General features: G+C 47.3%; 1 protein-coding gene across 4 annotated transcripts in view; it reads right to left on the bottom strand.

Moving 5' to 3' along the window:
* The window catches only part of epc1a (enhancer of polycomb homolog 1 (Drosophila) a), a 31,695-nt gene extending 15,525 nt beyond the window's left edge, over nucleotides 1-16,170 (bottom strand). The window contains exons 1-7 of one of the 4 annotated variants that reach the window (XM_056583840.1): nucleotides 15,572-16,170; nucleotides 12,929-14,806; nucleotides 8,644-8,803; nucleotides 5,336-5,484; nucleotides 3,951-4,157; nucleotides 2,697-2,845; nucleotides 294-447 (exon numbers count right to left, since the gene is read on the bottom strand). In XM_056583840.1, the coding sequence (XP_056439815.1) occupies nucleotides 294-447; nucleotides 2,697-2,845; nucleotides 3,951-4,157; nucleotides 5,336-5,484; nucleotides 8,644-8,803; nucleotides 12,929-13,081 (972 nt within the window). In that variant the 5' untranslated portion in view covers nucleotides 13,082-14,806; nucleotides 15,572-16,170. Of the gene's footprint in view, nucleotides 1-293; nucleotides 448-2,696; nucleotides 2,846-3,950; nucleotides 4,158-5,335; nucleotides 5,485-8,643; nucleotides 8,804-12,928 lie in introns of all 4 variants that reach the window. The other 3 variants (XM_056583842.1, XM_056583841.1, XM_056583839.1) reach the window with 3 other exon arrangements.
* Between the last annotated feature and the right edge of the window lie 4,366 nt (nucleotides 16,171-20,536).

Here is a 20,536-nt window from a genome sequence, read left to right on the forward strand (position 1 = left end):
TAGAAATGAAAACTCATAAATACGTTATTCCATTTGGCTGCAATAAACGGCAGGCCGCGGGAATTAAAGGGTTAACGTTGATGCGAGTCCACGATCAAGAAAGCAACGGGTGATTCACTTATTAAAATAAATAACCGAGTTGGGCTTTATTCTGTGTTCCACATCCGCGGGCCAGAATGCGCTTACAGATTTGAACAGTAAGGTGCCGCACGTCACGACTTCATTTCATTCATAATTCCGCATCACAACCCCGTGACCAATAGCAGGAGGCCAGGAGGGGCGGGGGGCCGTACCTTCTTGTAGTCCTTGAGGTCCAGGTGGTCCTGATGCCGGTACTGGCTGTTGCTGGACGGGGGCAGGATGGGGATGGTGTACACGGGCTTGACCAGGGCGCACTGGGCCAGGGTCTCCGCCATCACCTCGCTGCCGTAGTCCGGAGCCACGTATCTGACGGACGGGGAGAGAGAGAGACGGTCAGGGTCGGGCTGGCGGGGTGGCTGCTGGGAGGTGCGGTGTTTTGCCGAGTCGTGGTTGGATGCATAGCGAAAAGAGCCGACCAATCGCTGAGCGTGAAGTATAACTTTGGACTCTTTGTTTTGGTCCTCACGACAAGGACCTGAATTTGTTGTTTTGTGGGAAAAATCCTATTTCCTGCTTTAACGACATCATTATGAGAGTGCATCGCCTTTGTATTCTCCGATAGTGGTTTCTGAAAAACCATCGGTTTATCACCAATGGCAACAGTCCACCAAGTCTGTGTGGAAAACACATCACATACCCCCCACTGCCAGACACCAGCAAAACCCCAAAAAGATCCATACACGCCTCAAAGACTGATGGTTCCGTACTGTTGTGTAGAACGTATTCTCACACAAACAAGAGTGCTTGAACAGAGTATATACGAGAGGGCAGTGTGAATTCGCAATAACACCTCTTTGAAAATAGAAAATCGACGCAACCAACTGCTGTCCCTGGCTCACACGCCAGCACCACTGTCCACATCGCAGGCGAAAACTCTTCGCCCGGGCACGTATACATCGATCTGTTCATCGACGGTTGCGTAGCTACTGTCCACGACACACACTTGATAGCGACGCAACAGTGCGGCAGGCTGTGGCATAAACCATGCGGCAAAGCAGGGGAAGGCATTAATCTTAAAAAAAATGGAGCGCATAAACCTAATCAGAAGGGGAACCTGGTATGGAGATGGGACACACTCACAGTGGACAGTGTATATACAGCAGAGCACCTGTGTCTCTCTCTCCCTCCCACCTCCACACCCCCGGTCTGAGATCATAACCGAGGGGAGCGAGGACGGGGAGCCGTCTCCCCTGAATGAGGTCGTTTGGGGGGTGGAAATTGGCAGGTAGAGGCGGGGAGCAGCGGACAGGCGACCCGTCTGGATACCGGGAGGAAATTGAAATGTCACCCTGAATGAAACCAGGGAAACGGACGAGGGGGGGCAGCAATTTAGGCCCGTTCTGACAGCCGCTCGCCTAGGGACCTCATTCCAGCAGTGCATCCTGTCTGTGTAGTGTATATAAATATATATATATTTATATTTATATTTGGATCGCTGGAAGGGTCCCTGGGAAACCAAATGGAGTCCCAAGGGCCATCAAAAGAACTTCAAACTATTTTTGCGACACGTTTCACAAAATGCTATTAAGTGAAAAGCTCCACATGGAACTACAGCTTAGCAGCTGTAGGTTCAACCGCCAGGGAGGTGTGACTGCATTAAAACACACAACAATTTCTCTGTAAAATAATTAATGAATAAAGTCAAAAGGGTTATTAGCACAGGCAGCGTAGCCTGACCGCTGGGTAATATTGACACTGCTCCTGCCTAAAAGGGCTCATCCATGGGCGATATCCATGACACCAAATACACGCAGAGTCACACAAAGGACTGGATAAGCCATTACTCACACAACCTCAGGCCCAACGCTCGTACCTACAAGCACGGACAATAAAGAGGAGCAACCAAAACACAGTGCCGCCAGAGATTACGAGTGTCCATAAAGAACAATGAACAATGGAGTCTTGTTCTTGGCTCGACACACGGAATGTCAGATCCGCCGCAACGGTGGTCAAAGGGGAATCGTCGAAACGGAGTGCGTATCAAAACTAACACACCCACGCACACTGTCTGGTTGTTGATAAGAAATTGCTTCTGCAGCAATTTAAAGTGTTGCAATAACTGCCAAGCGAAACTTGAATTTGTGAGTGTTTACCTGTACTTGAATCTCTTATTCTGCAAGTGCAACAGTGCATAATGGTTGACTACTCGCTACTGCACTATTCATGTTGGCATTAATGAGTAGTCAACACTGCACCGTAATTAGCATTCCATGCTATTTAGCGCTTGTGGCAGTGCACCAACACAAATTGTGTGCAGCTCGAAGAAACACGGACAACAGTCAAAACAAAACACTGCAGTTGACATAACCATTACGTCTGCCCATTTGGGCCCCTGGTGGCATTATGGAGGGGCCCTCCTTCTCGTGGTCTCACCCCTCCTTGTTTGAGGAGCTGTACCCCTAGCCCTTAAAGGGGCTTGGGGTTAGGGGCTGTCCCTTGACGCCGATAATGAGGCCCTGCTAGAGCCTCAGTGTGCCCCTCTCTCCCACCCCGGCTCAGCCCCATCCAGACCCAAGGAGTTCATCACAGATGTCTGTACGCGCGGGGCGTCCTACCTCTTCTCCACGATCTCCAGGGTGAGGTGCAGCAGCTCCCTCTTGCTCTTCTCTCTCCTCTTGATCATCTCCAGGATGGTGACCGCCCGGCTCAAGTCCCGCCGCAGCTTCAGCATCTTCTCGTACGACGCCTCGTCGTTCTTACGGTTCTGTGGGAATGGACCAATGAGAACCATTAGGGGGCGAATAATCATACGACTTCAATACGTTTTTTTCCTGTTTGAAATGCACACTTGATGTTAAGCTCTTCAGACCCAGACTGTCATCGCTGCCCGGGGCTTAAACTCTCAAAATAAAAAGGAAAAAAAGGAAACGACTTGGACGCAAATGCTCCAGCAGTCCTTTGTGGGATCCTTTTACAATAATAATCAATGATTTCAAATGAAACCGTTTCCTGTGCCTGGCAGCCCCCAACCCGACCCTTGAGAGACTGCGTTCTACGAGACCTGCAGCTGTCAGAGGGGGCGAGGGGGGGGGGGCTTTCCAGGTACTCTCCCAGTCCAGCCAATTACATTGACCGGGGGGATGTGGACGCGCTCTCTTGAAAGTCAAGGGGGGTCCATGAAGAGCCCTTTTCATTTCCCTGGACATGATTTGCTGTTCAGGCGGAGGACTTGTTGTTATGTGAGTGCGTGTGTTTGTGTGCTTGTCTGCGCGCTGATTGGCCGCAGGATGAAGTGGGTACGTGCCGAGTGCCAGCACACGGTGTGTGTGTGTGTGTGAGCGTGTGTGTGCATTAGAGGGAAGAACACTGCTAGGTATAATGGACTTGGAACACCATGTCTGAGTTCAACAATGGAAAATTCTCTTGAAGATAACAGTCTTGTTGCATGAATATCCCAACTCGAACTGTACAACGGTTTTCTGGTGATTTCTACTTTCTAGTTTGAGAAACGATGCAAATAATATTATGCATGCATATCTTTTACATTGCATACATTCAGTTTAATTTCATTTTCAGTCGATTACTCTGCAGCTTGTATTTCCTCAGAGATACAACCCAACAAATCTGTTGCACGCGAGAGCTTGAACCTCATGTATTGTCGTTGTGCGCCAACGTCACCAAGCAGTCGTAAACTAAAACCTACTCCCCCACCGGACTTATGTGTGGTCAATAGTGCTATTGATCACGTACCTCTGGGATTCTGAAGGCCCACAGGCGACCGTTAAAGACACGGCTGTGCGTGAACATACCTGAGAGAACAAACCATAACCCCCCCCACCGACCTCCAACACACGACCCCACAGTCTCACCTTCCGGGTCTGCATCTTCTCGGTCCTCCGGCGGAAGCCGACGTAGGGGTCGCTGGTGCTGGAGCCGTCCCTCTTCTCGTGCTTGACGCTGGGGATGAGGTAGCCCGCATGGCAGCCTTTCCTCTTGCGGCTCCAGTACTCAAAAACCTCCTTGATGAGCTCGTCGTCCTCCTTCAGCAGGAGCTTGGCCTCCTTCAGACTGACGAGCTGTGTGTAGCAGGGGCGAGAGACGCCCACATGCATTCAGTTAGCGGTGAAAGCAACTCCACTTATATGCATAGAAGACACTTCCATATATATTACAGAGTATAAGCATGTCGAATTTGTGTCTTATAGCTGTAAACGTGCAGCCATTTTACAATGAATGAGGATCCCTATCCTGGAACACACTTTAACAACATCTGGAATCCGCGTGAACACTTAACTGTAAATCAGGGCTCATAATGTTGAATGGCTGAAGATTATTATTCAAATGTGTCAGCACGACATTCACCGTTTAAAGCGTGACCCCTGCCTCAGACAAGCACTGTGACTAGCCTTGTGCTTTATAAATACAACTGCGGTGCCAAGTTAATACAGCGACAACAGCAAAGAGGGAACTAGGACAGGGGACACAGCCTTCGCACTACATACGTATAAAGGCTAAGAGGAGCTGCACACAATAAATAGCAGATGTCAAATGAATGAGGCCTACTGCTTTCAGTAATTAATTGGGTGATTCACGTGGCTGGTGAATCTACCTGTTTGTAACAAACATTGTGCGGAGCGGAGGCACTGTGGAGCTTGTAGAGGTATTGGTTTGTTTCAGTTGTGCGTCCGTGACGTAGACAACCACCACTACTATTGAAACATTAAACACCGTCATAAACAAGCCCTAAAAAAAAAAAAAAGTTTGGTTCCTGTTGGTTGTCAGTTGAGGTCATGGGTAGGTAGGGAATTTATTTATTTATTTATTTTATCTTTTTTCCAGCGGCAGCGAATGATAGGTAGGTTGTTTTAATTTAAAAACGAGAAAATTCGCTCATCCTTGTAAAGAATGAAGAGGTGCTGTACCAAAACGTGATTATAGTTTGCATCAAAAAAAAAAGTATTTATTTTTATTTTTTTAAAGCTCATAAAATAATTTGGGTCGGTCGGAAACCGGAACCAAACAAAAAACTTTTTTTAGGCCTTATATACAAACGCTCTTCAGGACAACATATGTGGTAGTGAACAGTAGACGTCTAGCAGTGTGAGACATACAAACTAAGCAGGAGAAGGAGTAAGAACGAGGTTGAATGGGGGGGTGACTCTAGCCTCCTCTAACAGGCTGGGGGGTCAGAGGTGGGGTTACATACTGAGCTCCAGGCGTGACGGTTTACGAGGCGCTCAGAAGTTGACAGTACCTGCTGCCCGCTGCCCTTCTCCAGCCGGTCGATCATGTCTTCCAGCTGCAGCGCCGTGATCTCCATCTTCTTCTTCAGCTTGTTCACAAACGTCTCGTCGTCCGTGTCCAGGTCGTAGTCGGGCTGCTCTGCGTCCAGACAGAAAGCTGCTAGGGGACGGAAGGGACAGTGGCTGTTAGAGGACAAACTAAAGCCTGGAGAAAACACGGGTCAACGAAACCAAAACAACCCCAAACACCAATAACTACCATAGCAACGGCAGAACTTGTTTGTCAGGATATTGGGCAATTCACAGACTTGGATCATTAAAGTACAATCTTATCTTTCATAGAGTTTAACAGAGTAGTTTTCCACTGTTGTACAACATTGTGCATTTGAGCTTTTCCATCCCTCATTCTGTAGAACCCCGTTAGCCCGTGAGACAGACCCCCACAGGGATCTGTATGGGCCACAGAGATTTGGGCCAGACAAATTCAATCACTCCCAGGGTAGTTACATAATCCAGTGTTGAGACTCTTCACAAACGCATCCAAATTCAAAAAGGCCCTCTCCAATTAATTCTGATTCAACAGCATTTAGAGAATTTAGCAATTCTGTGGAATCCAAACCCTTATTCGTAGTAACGGTGCATGACAGCAGGCATGCCGTACGCCTCTGTGAGCCTTTACTCTGCTGAAAATACCCTTGTTTACTTTCTGAGTCACCAGTGTGTTGGGAGGCGGCCATTGCCCTGAGGTCATTTTTACATCGGTTTTGCCGATGACATAACCATATTCATCGGCCAGGTTGCCAGATCCTTCCCAGTATAAGGGGTAGTTTCCTCATCGCTCCAATACAGTCACACACATGCCTCCCAGGCATCTGAGGATTAAGACGAGTACAGCTACATAGGACATGCTGATCTATTGCCCAACCACGTTTCACCACTGAAGCCATGTTGGACATTGTGAACCATTACCAAATGCCTGAGGCCAGTACTGGCGATGTCAAGAGTGGAGTTTACATGCGTCACAACGCAAACATAGAACTATTTGTAAATACAAGTTTTTTGAACATGGACAGAGTAGATCATAATTTGCGCCGACATTACAAATATAGTTTTATGCGTGTTAACACACAGCCACATGGGACAAAACATATCAGCCCTTTCCGGCCTTTAAACATGTGGGCAGATATTGGCAGAGGCATTGGGAGCATAGCCGGCTGTCGTTGAGCTAGCCTACGTCCATCAAGTCTTCTCCAGACTTCACAAGACTCCATCGTGGAGCCTGCAGCCACACAGCGCTCTGAGTCTCTCACAAAGCAGTCTCAGAGATCAGGGTGCACCTCCACAACCTCCATACCTCCCTCTCCTTCCCTCTTTACTGTCTGCTCAAACACTTAAAGACAGCAGGAAGCCTTCAGGATCAAACACCCGAGGAGGCGTCCAGGCGTCCCACCGGGTGAGGCATTCACTTACGCTCAGCTCACCTTTATCGAGCCATCTCTCTCTCTCTCTCTCTCTCTCCCCCCCTCTCTCTCTCACATACACAACGCTGAAGGCAACCTTGAACACATCACAGATCACACACACACCTTAAAAATTCCACAAACATTCAAAGCCAAACAATTATTTCTCATGCCTTACTACCTCTAGAAACCGGTATAACTCACACAGCGCGCACACACACACACACACACACACACACACACACTTACCTTAAATAACCCTTGACTCTTGCAGAGCCAGAAAGATGTACACAAACGCACAATGCGAACATAACGGTAACACTCTTTGAAACAAGCAAATACACCAATGTATTTAACAAACCTTAAAAAGAAAACCATTTCAAACAAATCCCTTAGCTTATCCAGACCACTAGCATCAAATTCAACCGCAACAGCATGGCCTTAAAAGACCTGTTGACACAGTCATCATAATCTCAGATCCAGCAGTCCTATGTTATAAGCTAACTTCTTGGGGGGAGACAGCACAGAGCCTGGGACAGAGACCAACAACTGGACTCTTCCCCCTCGATTCTAGTTTAGTTTGATCGAAGATGGTATATTGTCGTGAGTGGATGGAGCTTCCAGAAGGGGACTTTAATAGGTTTGTTTTTACAGTGTTCAGTCTACAAAGCGTCAATTTGAAACCTTTACACTTTGTTTTATATTCTACTACTGCTGGCTGTACTTGTGTCCGCCAATTACACCCTTAAAAATCTCCACCTGCAGCAACATGATTGGCTGACACAAATAAGAACCGTAACAAAGTAGGGGTGTAATGATACACGTATATGTACTGAACCGTCACGGTACAGGCACTTCGGTGTGGTTACAGAGGTGGACTGCGGTGCGTAAATGTGGCGAATGTAAAGGACATTGGTGCAAGGCAAACAATGTACAAAGTTATTAAGGGGCAGTGTCAAACCGGAGAAGTGATTCCGGAAATGATTCCGTTAAAGGTTGGGTATGGCATTGGAGAAACGCCAGCAGATTTTGAAAACACACAACTCAAATGGTCCTACCCCCTCTCCTTCAACGCTGACTCCACCCATTCCAAGTACATGGACGCGCAATCATGCAGTTTTTCGAGCCCTGCCCGTTCCACAGATGATTGACTCGTTTAATTTTCATGTCAGTACTTCTACCTCAGTGGCTGTAAGTGGGTTATGATAAGGATTTCAAGTAGTTTTGCAAAAATGGCCAAAAAAGAGAATTCCATACCCAACCTTTAAGAGGACCAATCACAGCCCTTACCGTCTCCGTTGCGTCGACCAATAGGTCCATGGCGTCGACGGATAGATAAAAAATATTGGATGCACACGTAAGCTATGGAGAGGGTCTCCGACAGGCTCTCCGGCTATGGAGAGGGCTCTCCGTGTCTACGTACAGCACTTCAACCTGCACACGCATTTGAAAAGGCACCAGGTGTAACCATCACCTTTGCTGTGAAAAAAAAAGCTGTGCAAACCCAGCTCACAACACTATTTCAACAACCCCTGTCTGGGAATTCAGAAATGCAAATGCCATAACCAAGTTTATCTGTGTTTTCATTGCTGCTGATCTACGGCCAGTCTCCGTTGTTGACAAACAAGCAGTTTTTTAATTTTCCCCTTAACTATGAACCGTACGTGCCAAAACCAATGTAAGTACCGAACCGTGACTTTTGTGTAACGTTACACCCCTAGAACAAAGTGAACCGACCGGTTCCCCTCATATCTGGGCACGTCTTCCATCAGCTTCGAGGTATATGAATCTAAAATCATATTCGGGAGGCTAGCGTCCACACTACACAGGCGAGAGGTCGCGGGCGGAGGCCTACTCACGCTGTATGTGAATGAGCTGCTTTGGCATCTTGAAGTCCCCCGGGTAGAGGGACTCGTAGTAGCCGATGTCGCTCTGACCCTCGGGCACTGGGATCACCATGCTGTCGCGCTTCTCGCCGTACACCTGCTGTGCCGAGATGGCCCGCTGCAAGTGGTGTTCCTGGGGGGGGGGGGGGGGGGAAATAGGAGATGAGGAGGCAGGAAGTGAGGAGGGAGGAGGAGGAAGTCTCACTCAGAGGTGTTTCATGAGTCAAGTCCTTCACAACTTAATATTTAGCACATCGTCTTATAATGAGACTTAGGAGGAAATAAACATACACAGGAAGATAAACCGATGCTTGTGATTGAGATGCAGGGAGGGTGCAGGGTTCAACCCCAACATTTGGATTTAACCAAGCACCTTTCGGCCTGAAGTCATACACCAACATGAAAAGGTGCAAGGAAAGATGACTCTTTCCCTGCAACTTTTCTTCACATTTCACAACTTTAGAACCAGTTGACAGGGGTAATATTTTCACACAGTGGCTTCAAAATACATTATGTGTCACAATAGACTTGTTTATGCTTGTCCAGACACTAGATTAAACCAAGCGCACTAGTTTAAGGTTTAGTCTGCTGGCACACCTCGGCAGTTCTGCAGACAGTTACACTTTACTGACGCGGTATATTAAAGTGGTACGCATAGGGCCATTAAAGTGTTACCATGTATATTTCAGGCACAACGTGTAACCTGGTGGACTCTCAAGGGGCCGGTCCGCTCCATCGGATTCGGTTACATTGAATTTGTTTCTGAAAGTGTTTATCCTGCCGTCGACTGCAAAACAACAATTAAACAAAAGTTGCCCACAAGGACGGAGAAAGCGCAATCCTGGCCAGGAATTCAACCAATTAAAATTCTTTCAACCGTGGCGAAATACAGTCACAGAACTCTTAACCGGAGTCACTCATTCACAAAGCAGTGAGGGGGTGAGAGCAAAAGCAAGCAGACCTTGACAGTGTTCTGCTCTTGCAGATTCAACATTACATTCCTGACGCATGGAAAGATAAATGGCTTTTGAAGAACAAAATATATTTGATATTAATTGACAGGGACTCAAAGGTCAGGTAGTAATTGTTTTACTCTTCAATGAAAAAAAAATCCAGCAACCATTTCATAGCAATTAATCAAGTGCTTGCAAATATCCACAGACGCTAGCAAACAACCCAATTCACTTAATCTGATTTTCAGAGAAAATAAACCATTTTATCACCCACAGAACACTCAATAACACACGTTACAGCCTGTTTGGCGGAAGCTGGTCCGCATTGACAATTACTTAACACGGACGTGAGGAGGGTCTCAGGTATTTGCTTGCGTTACGACCACAGGGGACGTGCAGTGCGCGGTTCTACATACAAGCGCGCTCACTAAGGAGGCAGTATCCCCTGTAGCGGTGCTGAACTGTGGTCCTATGCAATATCCGCCTCTGACGCGTCACATTTACCATCTCAGCCTTCAGGCTCAAAGACGCAGAATGCATTTAGACTGCAAAATCTGGGTTTGAACCCGGAACTTTTCAGCCAGAAGTCAGAACACCACTTGACCATCCTGCCCACAATGCTGCTTAAATTTCCAATTTTTCAACTTCCCTGTCTTCACTTGGCAGTCCGTATCAGGCACACAAGCCTGATGGAAGGATAGACTCTGCAATACCAAGCACACTTCTGAACCACACAAGACTCAAGCAGCAGCTCCTGGAGAACCTCCAGACCCCCCCTCACCCAGGAGAGAGCCACGCTCCCAGTGCCACAGCGCTGACCTGCCTTGGGTTCCGTCCGCACGGGGAACCGATGACACACACAGCCATAACCCGGGTCTCCCCCTGAGGCTGGGGGCTTTGTCTGCCCAGACACCGAGGGGGTACACCCTTGGACCGCCTCCACCCCGGGGGGTATCCTATTGTACCCCGAGGGTTCGATAGAGACCAGACTGCAGACTATAAACACGGGGGGCCCTTTGCAACAGTAATTAGGGGGAAAGTGGGCCCTTGATGAATGGCACACAGGTAGGAGGGTTTGGCACTTGCCCCGAATGACTTCAGGGGGGACCCCCACTCCCCCCGCCCACGGTTTCCACAACAACCACCGTCTCACCCCAGTTTAAGAGCAGCAGATGCGAAGAAGACATCAACTCAGCACGCTATACTACTGCAAATGAGGAACCGCAGGGAGAGAAGTGTGGGTTAGAGAGTTAACACCAATGTCTACAGCCTTATCTGTAGGCATCCTTTCGCTTGAGGCCCCGTCCCCTACTTACCCCTAAAATACAGCATCTGAATCCCCTGCAAGTAACCTTGGATAACAGCACCTGCTAACCTACACATGGATCAAGCAGCAGGTAACGGAGACCCTCCAGACCCCGCCAACCCAGGAGAGACCCACGCACTCCAAGTGACTACTAAATTATCTCTAAAAATAACCAAATTGTTAATACTAGTCAAAGTGATAAATAATCAAATACAGTTGAGAGTATTTGAAGCATGCCATGGGCGATGTCTTCCCAGTGAGAGGTCAGTGCCTGTACAGGCAGTCTGTCAACACAGGAACACAGCATGTCTCGCGGGCCAGAATGTAGGTCAGGCTGCTAAGCCATGTGTGTAGTCGTGTAGTAAAACGGCCTGTTTACCTCATCTGTCATTCCATTACGTAACAGTGTCTATTGGGCCATGTGTGCGCATGTGGTTGGGCAGGGGAGATTTATGCTGATTTTACACCACTTTCCCTTGTTTGTGGCCACTCTTCAGCAGCCATTGGGATTCAGAGCGGCAATGTGACCAATCGTAGAACAGGAAAAAGGTAAACAAAGTGATCAGGCAGATTCTTTGGCCTACACTCCCACTTGTGATGACCGATTACGAAACGGTTCTATCTAATCACAGTCAAACCTAGAAAGCAGTGAACAAACCCACAAAATGAACTAGTTCAATAATGAGCAGGTTTTAGGGTTTAAAAACAGCACATACTAAATACTAAGTAGGCTAGGCTTTTGAGGATTCAGCCTCATCTCATAAGGCATTAGTAGTAAAGGTGGTAGAGAGAGAACAATAAGGCTCAATTATTACTGACATTTTTATATCAGCCTCAATCCGTTCATTGAAGGAACCACATAATTGCCTCCTTTGCATTCAGCAACACCCATATAATTAGCAAGTGACAAAACATGCAAAAACATTTGCATGGGCTACATTAGTTGAAGTAGTTATTTTACAAGCCGCCTAGGTTCCTGCTGTCAGTTTGCGGATCGATTTGATTTGAGGATAATGGCAACAACATCATCATCCGCCAAGTACAAAAAAAGGATCACAGACTCAATGAACGTTTGGATGAAAGTAAAAACGGATTAACTTTGTGACTGTGGGCTAAACTGCAAAGTTAAAGAGTTAATTTCAGGGGACTCGGTTGAATGAACGGGTGACTTATTGCTGCATGAAGCCACCAGTGCACGGGGTTTAAAAACAACATTTACCAGCATTATGGTTATATTTCGTGCCCCTGCCATTTGTATCATACACATCATTTGTATTATACCGTTTGTCTTGTCGGCCCTGTTTGTTCCGTTTTCTTTACTTTAGCGTTTATTTTTGTTTTAATTAGCACTTTACATTTGTATTGTTCCCCTCCGGGAGATAAATCTCGTCACTGTTAAAATAATAAAGCATGTAGCCTCGAAAAAACTACAGAAGACTCAACAGATTATTTTCGTAAAACAGCTCCAGAGCGGCAAACACACACTCCACCGGTGCGCAGACAGCCCATGCTGGCTGCTGGAGCTGTCAGCTGGACGCTGCTTGCTGTCAGAAGCCCCCATGCTCCCTGTCGCCCCCTGGCCGCCGCTCTGCGCCACCGGGCTCCCTGTCTCCCCCTGGCGGCAGCTCCGCGCCGCCGCACTACGCCAAAGGCCCGGCGCGGCCGTCCCTCCACAGAGAAACCCAACAAAATGGTGGCGGAAACACGGGTCACGTGACTCCCTTTGTGCTCTCGGTGGCGGTTTGGAGCGCCGCCGTTATACACAACACAAGCTTCGGGTCGAACACAAAATAAAAGCGACTTTACGATAACGTTCGCGGCAAAACCGGGTCTTGAGACGCGTTACACGTCGAGATCCGTCGTGTAGTCCGCGGAAGAAAAAAACAGTAGCAATGGCGGCCATTTTGCCACTTTGCCTGCGCAGGCAGCGCCTCTCCAAATGAAAAATAAGGCAAAAGGCTATCCGTCATGAAGTGCAGAAGCAGCGCTCCCAACATACCGATTCCTCCTCCTTCTCCATGCCGGTCGGCATCTGCGGCACGGCCCGGTTGATGGAGGCGTACTCGTGCAGGTCCGGCAGGTCCTCGCAGCGGAACACGGGCAGCGGCTTAGCGGCGTCCAGCGCCCGGGCGCGAAACGACAGTTTACTCATTTCTCTACAATATGCAGCGCAGCATGAACCTATGCGATCCAAAGCCAAGATGAACAGCAACCCTGCTCCGAGATCTCATGGAGGAAATTGGTGTTTATCCGTGAATTGATCGGTGGGGACGGCGGGCTTCAAGGTGCGGTGCGAACGGAGCCGCGCAGGCCCGGGTGTCGGTCGCTGTCGGTCGGTCTCCCTGTTCTCCGCGGTCCGCTGTTCCTCCCTGGTTCAATACGCCATGGCCAACATGGCGGACATTACAGACTCCTCGCAGGGCTGTGCTGTGAGTTTCCGCGCGGCCCAACCCCCTCGATCACAATGCAGCCATTCCCACGCAGCGTCGTACGCCTGCGCGCCTTGCCGAGCCCTTGGGATGCGGTGGAGAGGAGGGGTACCGCCGATGGATGGATGGATGCTGATAAGGGGGTCGGGTGGGCAAAGTTTGGATGCGAAACTTTTTGGGTGGTACATTTGTGACTTTTAATATTATTATTTTACATTCGATGCGGAAATGGGTTTTATGATCTAAAAAAAATCTCCTGATATGATGTGTAGATTAGAGTATTGAATGATTATTGGACTATTATAATATTAGATATTCTATAGTGGGAATGTAGGAACATTAACACATGCACACATTGATGAATACATAAGGAATGCTTTTTATTCTTGTAAATGCATTTTATTTTGGTAAAAATGCAGTATACTATGGATGGCTTGTGGAAACTAAAGTTATTTATATAGAATACGATGCAATGCAAAATGAAAGCGCTGGCCAGTTTATACGGTCGGACCAATTGTTGGCAAATTACGCCGCCATGTGGTGGAAACGTGACATTGCGGGAGCCACGGCCTTGATAATTATACAAATTTGAATGAACTAACTTCACAAATACACCCAACGAAAAAATGAAAATGAGACATGTACGGTTATAGCAAGGAAGATAATCATAATTTGACTATGGACGTCAAGGAGAAGAACACAAAACTAACAGCTAGCCTACTTCTATCAGGATTTCCAACTTGTTTGTTTGTGTGGCTTTTAATATGCTACAGAACAGCCATTGGTACCAGAGAACCCATACTCCAATCCATGCAGATTTTCAAGTCCATGAGTGAAGTGAGGACATATATAAAACCATTTGACCAGTTCCCATCCCACGCAAAGCAATAAGAGAAAAATACTTGGTTTATCTTTAGCTCAATCCTCCTACACATTATTCTTACTTATTTATCTTTATTTATACTAACTTCCCCAATGTGTGATTTAGAGTAGCTGGAAACCAGTCTCCTTGCATTACTTTTAGAATACTTAAGCAATTCATATATTCCGATACTTCCCCCTTTATTTCTGGGGGCATACTATCCCAGGCAATAGTAAAACGTCCGACTAGGGCAAGTGGGCACCGCCCCAAGCTGCCAATTTAATCTGAAATTAGCAAAATGCAGCCTTCCTAAATTTGCCAACCCCTTACAAAGCTTTACTTCGATGTCGTCTGTCTAATTACATAACCCATGATGCACCCTTTCAAACACTGCTTGGTTTAACTTGAATATCTCTCAGTCTGGAGCAGTGAACTCCTTATGTTACTAGTTTACCTTGGGGATGACGGAGCAGTCCTTCCATGGCTGGAGGTAATCCCTTCAGATGATCCACTCAATATGCATCAGGCCTCCCTTATGCACGGGACAGCAGGGCCAGGGTGTGAGAGGAAGTACTGGGGGAACAGCCTTTTAATATAGGAAACCGGGGGTGTTAGGCTATTTCTCTATCAACATGGTACAATAAAATACAGAAGCCCATTTTGGATTACTACAATGTAAACTGTAAATCACCTCACTAAACACAGATTCACTAGCTGCCCACATCCACCATTGTTCATTTGAATGGCAGAACGACAAGCATAACTTTAACTCATGTTACATGACTATGAAAACAAACACCCAACATGGATGGCCAAGTCGCCCTTATCCTCACTACGTACACAGTATTGTAAGCACAACGTTACCGAATATGCCCAATAAACAGCCGTGTAACAACAACTATTCGCCAGAGAGCGAAAGAAGGGGGGCGTCTGATAAATGTCAAGCTGTAATCCAACACCACAAGGTGTGTTGGACAGCAGAATGACACGACAAGGGCAGCAACCACCACCACCACCACAGCCCAGACCCACTGCACAGATCCCCCAACAAATAACACGAGAACCGTCGGAAAAACGGTTCATTTTGTGTTGTTTAAGGGGTTTAACCGAGCTGATCGCCCTGTGCCTCCCAGCTGTGTGCACTGGGGAGCTGGGGCTATGGCTGACAGCTACTCTGCTAATGTTAGCTCTCTGAGGCTTGGCACAGATCCTCACCCTACAACCCATCACTTTAGTCTCGGTGTGGATAGTGTAAACGATGACCAGGCAAACACTTTTCTTCTTTTTCGTAAATACATGCCGATTCGTAGCCTCATCGATGGTGGTAAAGAAAGGAAAGGGTGCAACTTACCTGCTGGTAGCCACCAAGCCACAGGGGAGGGCACCAATGATCTCCTCCTGGTTGTCATGCTAGCGACTGTTACGCCAAGGCTGAGAGGATACTGGGCTGTAACGTTATACCGGTCTACTGCGAAGCTGTTTCCGGTCTCTTGCGTCCCATGGGTTGGGTATGGCGGTTCACGGATTTAGAATAACGTGAAGTATCTCAACCACAAGTATAATTTATATTCGAGGTTCGACTAAAGAAATGATAAGGAATGTCCGAAAAAATTGATAAATACCTCTCCACCGGAAGTACCTCTCTTGCCTCTCGCCGCTTAATCCATAGAGCTGAAAGTCCCGCCCTCCCCCTCGCCAATAACGCGCTTTGGAGCAGCGCGCTCCTAGCGTTCCGCCTGGGAATGAGGTTACGCTACTCATGGCTAGCTCCCTTTAATGACACCTGAAAACGTTCAGATCCGATGAAAGTCGGTTAAAGTCCGCCCTTGCGTGTGTTGAGAATGCTTGATCCATAAGGGGTGTCGATGTTAGTCATATATCTTCATGGATTCGCTGAGGTTACTTCGAGAGAAAAGCTTCAAACTGACCACCAAGCCACTTTGCATCTGAGCTGTGATTGGACAGCGGAGGCGACCAATCGCCTGTGGAGGAGTTGAGGGAACGTCTTCTCTCGATGCAGATCCAGCCAATCACAACTAGCGACAACAATGAAAAAATAAAAAAATTAAGAGCGTGACCGAATAACAATACCAGCATAATAATAATAACTATAAATAATAATAAATAGTATTTCATTTACAATATAACATAACTATGTTTGCTTCCATCTTTCATGTTGCACCTTCTCTTGCTATGTGGAAAAATAACAAGACAGCACTTACTAGACTTCTCTAGTTCTGTTTCAATAACTTTGGATTTAATGGACGCGTCACACTTTTTTGGAACCCTTTCCCTTAACGTTTATAGAAAAGTTGTATTATTCTTGCATCTTTTGAGGCAATCTGCAGGTTGCTTCCTGATCAGCATGAACCCAGCCACCTCAATACTGAGTATGTTTGTGAAATAAGGGTGTCGATGCTCCAGATTCATGCCGGACAGTCTTTGTATAGCCATGGGTCCAAAAAGATGAACCACAAAAGATTTAGGAGGTCCTTTGTTCCAACAGCAATCAGTCTCTTTAATCAGAGCTGTTGACAACAGCTCTAATTAAACGCCACATCATATATAACAGGTTGTATTGTCACACACCTTCCCCCACTCCTATCCTATTCCTGTTCCCAAACTTTTCCCACACAAGTCTCACCTCCGAGGAGGGCTGGTCCTGATGAGATTGGTTTCATGATGAAACAGGAAGGAAAATGCGGAGAAAACAGACAAATGAAAACAATATCTGTGACACACCCACACACAAAGCCTCGGTTCATTCCGCCGCGTGCCACATGCTGGCTCAGACACTGTGGGCGCGAACAAGGCTGCATTGTGAGGATGAATTCTGCTGGGCTGCTTAACTTCTCCCCAGCAAGGCTAGCCTGCAGCCATCTACGGGCAGACAGACAACACCAACCAATATATTCTGAGCAGCTCCTTCTGTTCCTCTTTGCCAACATGATTCAGCCAAACAAACTGGACTTTGGCCTCTTCTAAAGGCCAGACTTTTATGATGATTATGATGATGATGATCATGGCAATGATGATAACTGTGGTGATGATGATATGCCTCATGATAATGGCAAGCACTTTCCTGGTGTTTAGCAAGTCAACGTAAAAGAAATGTGATGCAATGCAAACATTGCCAAACGCATGAGTCATCAGGCCGTCCGGTCTTCTGAACACAATTATGGTACGGGCAGTTGGGCCCCGCTAGACACTGCAGGGTGGTGCACGTTATGTGAACACACCGCACACATTTTCATTCCACACTATACCTAAGGTACACATGAGTCGGTTATAAATGAGTTGAGTTTTAAGACGTGATTTAAATCATAAATATGTTTGTATACCAATGCATGCTGTTATTTAAAACGACACATTACAGTTTTGTAAATGTATGTCATGGATTAAAAAGATGCGACCCCAAAGACAAACATTTCCTTTCATATTAAAGAAAGAGAGACTACACAATCATTTCAAGAAGAGTGCAGTTCCTCTGTACTATGCTAGAGGGCAGTAAAGACCAACGTTACGACCTGTGTGTGTGACTTGAAATGCATAAAGCACAATATTCACCTTGCTATCATTCACCGTCTCAGACCCGGGCAACACAGCAGAACAAAGCACCGGAATAAATAATAGACTTATTTATTTATTTACCACCGGCTGGAGGGAAGAAAAGAAACAGATACTACATATTTATCAATCGGGCTTGTCTTAACAATGTGGGCACGTACCATTTCTCCATGTCCCGTAGTCAACTGACCTCTGGAAAGAGGCTAGTTGGATCCAGAACACCATCCGACTCAGTGGCTCTGCAGTCCACCAAAGGAGGGTGTTTTTAAACACCCTCCCCCCCCCCCCCCCAGAAACCAGAGTTTCAAAATGGCACATTAGGATCCAAGCAGAGCCAGCCAGAGACATTCGACACGCCAAACATTGTCGGTGACGAACCGAGCGGCGTGATGCCTCCGGCTCCCGGTGGAGGGAGGGCGGCCGCTTGTGTGGCCCAGCGGGGGAGCTGATGGAGACGACGGTCGGAGGTTGTCCCCCGCGGTCAGTGGTCCAGACACCTGCTGGTGGGCGCTGCGGGAGGACACCGAACTGTGTCCACAAATGGTCCCGGCAAGAGAATATATACTAGTGTTATTCTTCACCCTGACCCTACGATACTTTCTGGATTTGATTCTGGTCCCTTTGTCGTCGTCTTCATACATTTGTCTGCGGTCCTTTGTGAATTTGATGAGTTCTGGATGGATAGGGACAGTGGAGGCAGGAGATCGGGTTTTGAGGAAAGAAAAGGAATGACGTGTGCAATAGGAGCACAGGTCGGAACTGCACCTGGCTGACACTAGTACACAGATAGCATGCTACGTGGTTAGCACAAGGTGCTCAGTGCAGCGCTGACGGGTTAGCGGTTTAGCATATAGCTTATTCAGTCTTCACAGCGGAGTGTCTACGCACTACAGTGCTCTCCAGCAGGTCCTCACTGTGTCCTCACGACTTCCTCAGTACGAGATGGCCATGTGTGTGTGTTTGTGTGCGCAGGTGTGTTCATCTGCGAGGGTGTTGGCTTGTCAGCTTGCCGGTGCATCACTGTCACCGCGGCGACCAGTGTGTTGTTATTGGAACGATTTGACTGACACACCCTGACAGAAAGGGCTGTGCACTGAAAGTGTTTGCATGTGTGTGTGAGACTTTGTGGGGGGTTTGTGGCTGTGTGTGCAGGGGGTCTTTTTTTGTGTGCGTGTATGTGTTGGTATTAGTGTTGGTGTGTGTCTGTAGGTCAGTGTGTGTTTGTGATGGTGTGTGTGGTTGTGTAAGTAGTAGCCTGTGAGTGTGTTGTGTTTGTGGTTGTGTAAGTATTAGTTTGTCTGTGTGTGTGTGTGTGTGTGTGTGTGTGTGTGTGTGTGTGTGTGTGTGTGTGTGTGTGTGTGTGTGCGTGCGTGCGTGCGTGCGTGCGTGCGTGCGTGCGTGCGTGCGTGCGTGCGTGCGTGCGTGCGTGCGTGCGTGCGTGCGTGCGTGCGTGCGTGCGTGCGCGTGTGTGTGTGTGTGTGTGTATGCGTGTGTTTGTGGGAGCATTTCCATTCTCTCTCGTTACACCACTGCTTCTGCCGCCTGCAGCATCTCTCTCCGTCTCTTCCTGGAAGCGGCCAAACTCCCTGCAGGCCTACATGATCCTGGCGACTTGTTACCATAGCAGCAGAACTGCCACACCCGGCATCGCCACGGAGACGGACACCACAGCTGTGATCAGAACCACAGTCGATTCTGACAGATGCCGGGATGAGGCGGGAGACAGGATACGGTAAAACACAAGACAATGAGAAACTTTCGTTTCTCAGTGAAGCCGGTATCGCAGGAGCTGATTAGTGTTTATTTTTTTTGTTTATTTACCCTTCTCTCTTTGCATATATTGTGTGCCATTCTATGCTCGAGGCATACAGTCACCGAACTCAGAATCACAAACAGGAACTCACACAACAGCAACTAATTTAACACACACACACACACACACACACAGACACAATATATTCCTCAAGTTCCCGCCCTCTTGTCAGGGCTCCAGAGAACTCTGTCATTTGGAAGCAGAAGGTAGAGACTCAAGTGCATAAAGACGCAAAAAGCAGCACAAGAACAGCCACATCTAAAATGCTAATCTTTTGTGTTTTGTTTTGCAAAACATAAGGAAATTAAACCGCAAAAATATTCCTTAGATGAAGAAAAAGGAATTGCATCATAATATTGTTTCGCCACCTACTGTTTAGTTGGAAACCACAAACCTTTGTTTAAATGTTTCCTGTACTGAATCCGAATGAAAGGAATGGTGATCGCACTTGCACTGGTGCTAGGGCGGGAAGGTCAGAGCCATAGTTGGAGTCTGCATACGATCCTGCAATGCAAATAGTCCTCTATCACAATTATAATGCGAAAACTGTAGCAGCAGCAGCCTTTTCTCCCGGTTTTGCTGGAACCAACAGCAGAGGCTGCAGCTCGCTGGGGCTTTTCTTAAATGTTCAAGTAATTCAACAGAACAGCCCCATCTGTCTTCAACAATTCCCACCGGACATCTTAAAAAATAGCAATTAATTGGGATTAATGAGTATCGGGATAATTTGGGATTAACTGAGATGCAGTGTTTTAAGGTGGCTTAGTGCAGGTCTGTACGCAGCGATACAGTTTGGCTCTGTAGCACGCCAGCGTTCAATGAGATGTCAAGCCTTCCTGCCCCGAGTGTAGGTGGTTATGAACTCTCTGGTGAACAAATGAATGGCCCACATGTGGTTTGATAGTGTGGTGACAGATGTTGTAACCTGTTGTTAGT

The sequence above is a fragment of the Gadus chalcogrammus genome, chromosome 23 (assembly GCF_026213295.1).
Source record: "Gadus chalcogrammus isolate NIFS_2021 chromosome 23, NIFS_Gcha_1.0, whole genome shotgun sequence".
Taxonomy (NCBI): domain Eukaryota; kingdom Metazoa; phylum Chordata; class Actinopteri; order Gadiformes; family Gadidae; genus Gadus; species Gadus chalcogrammus.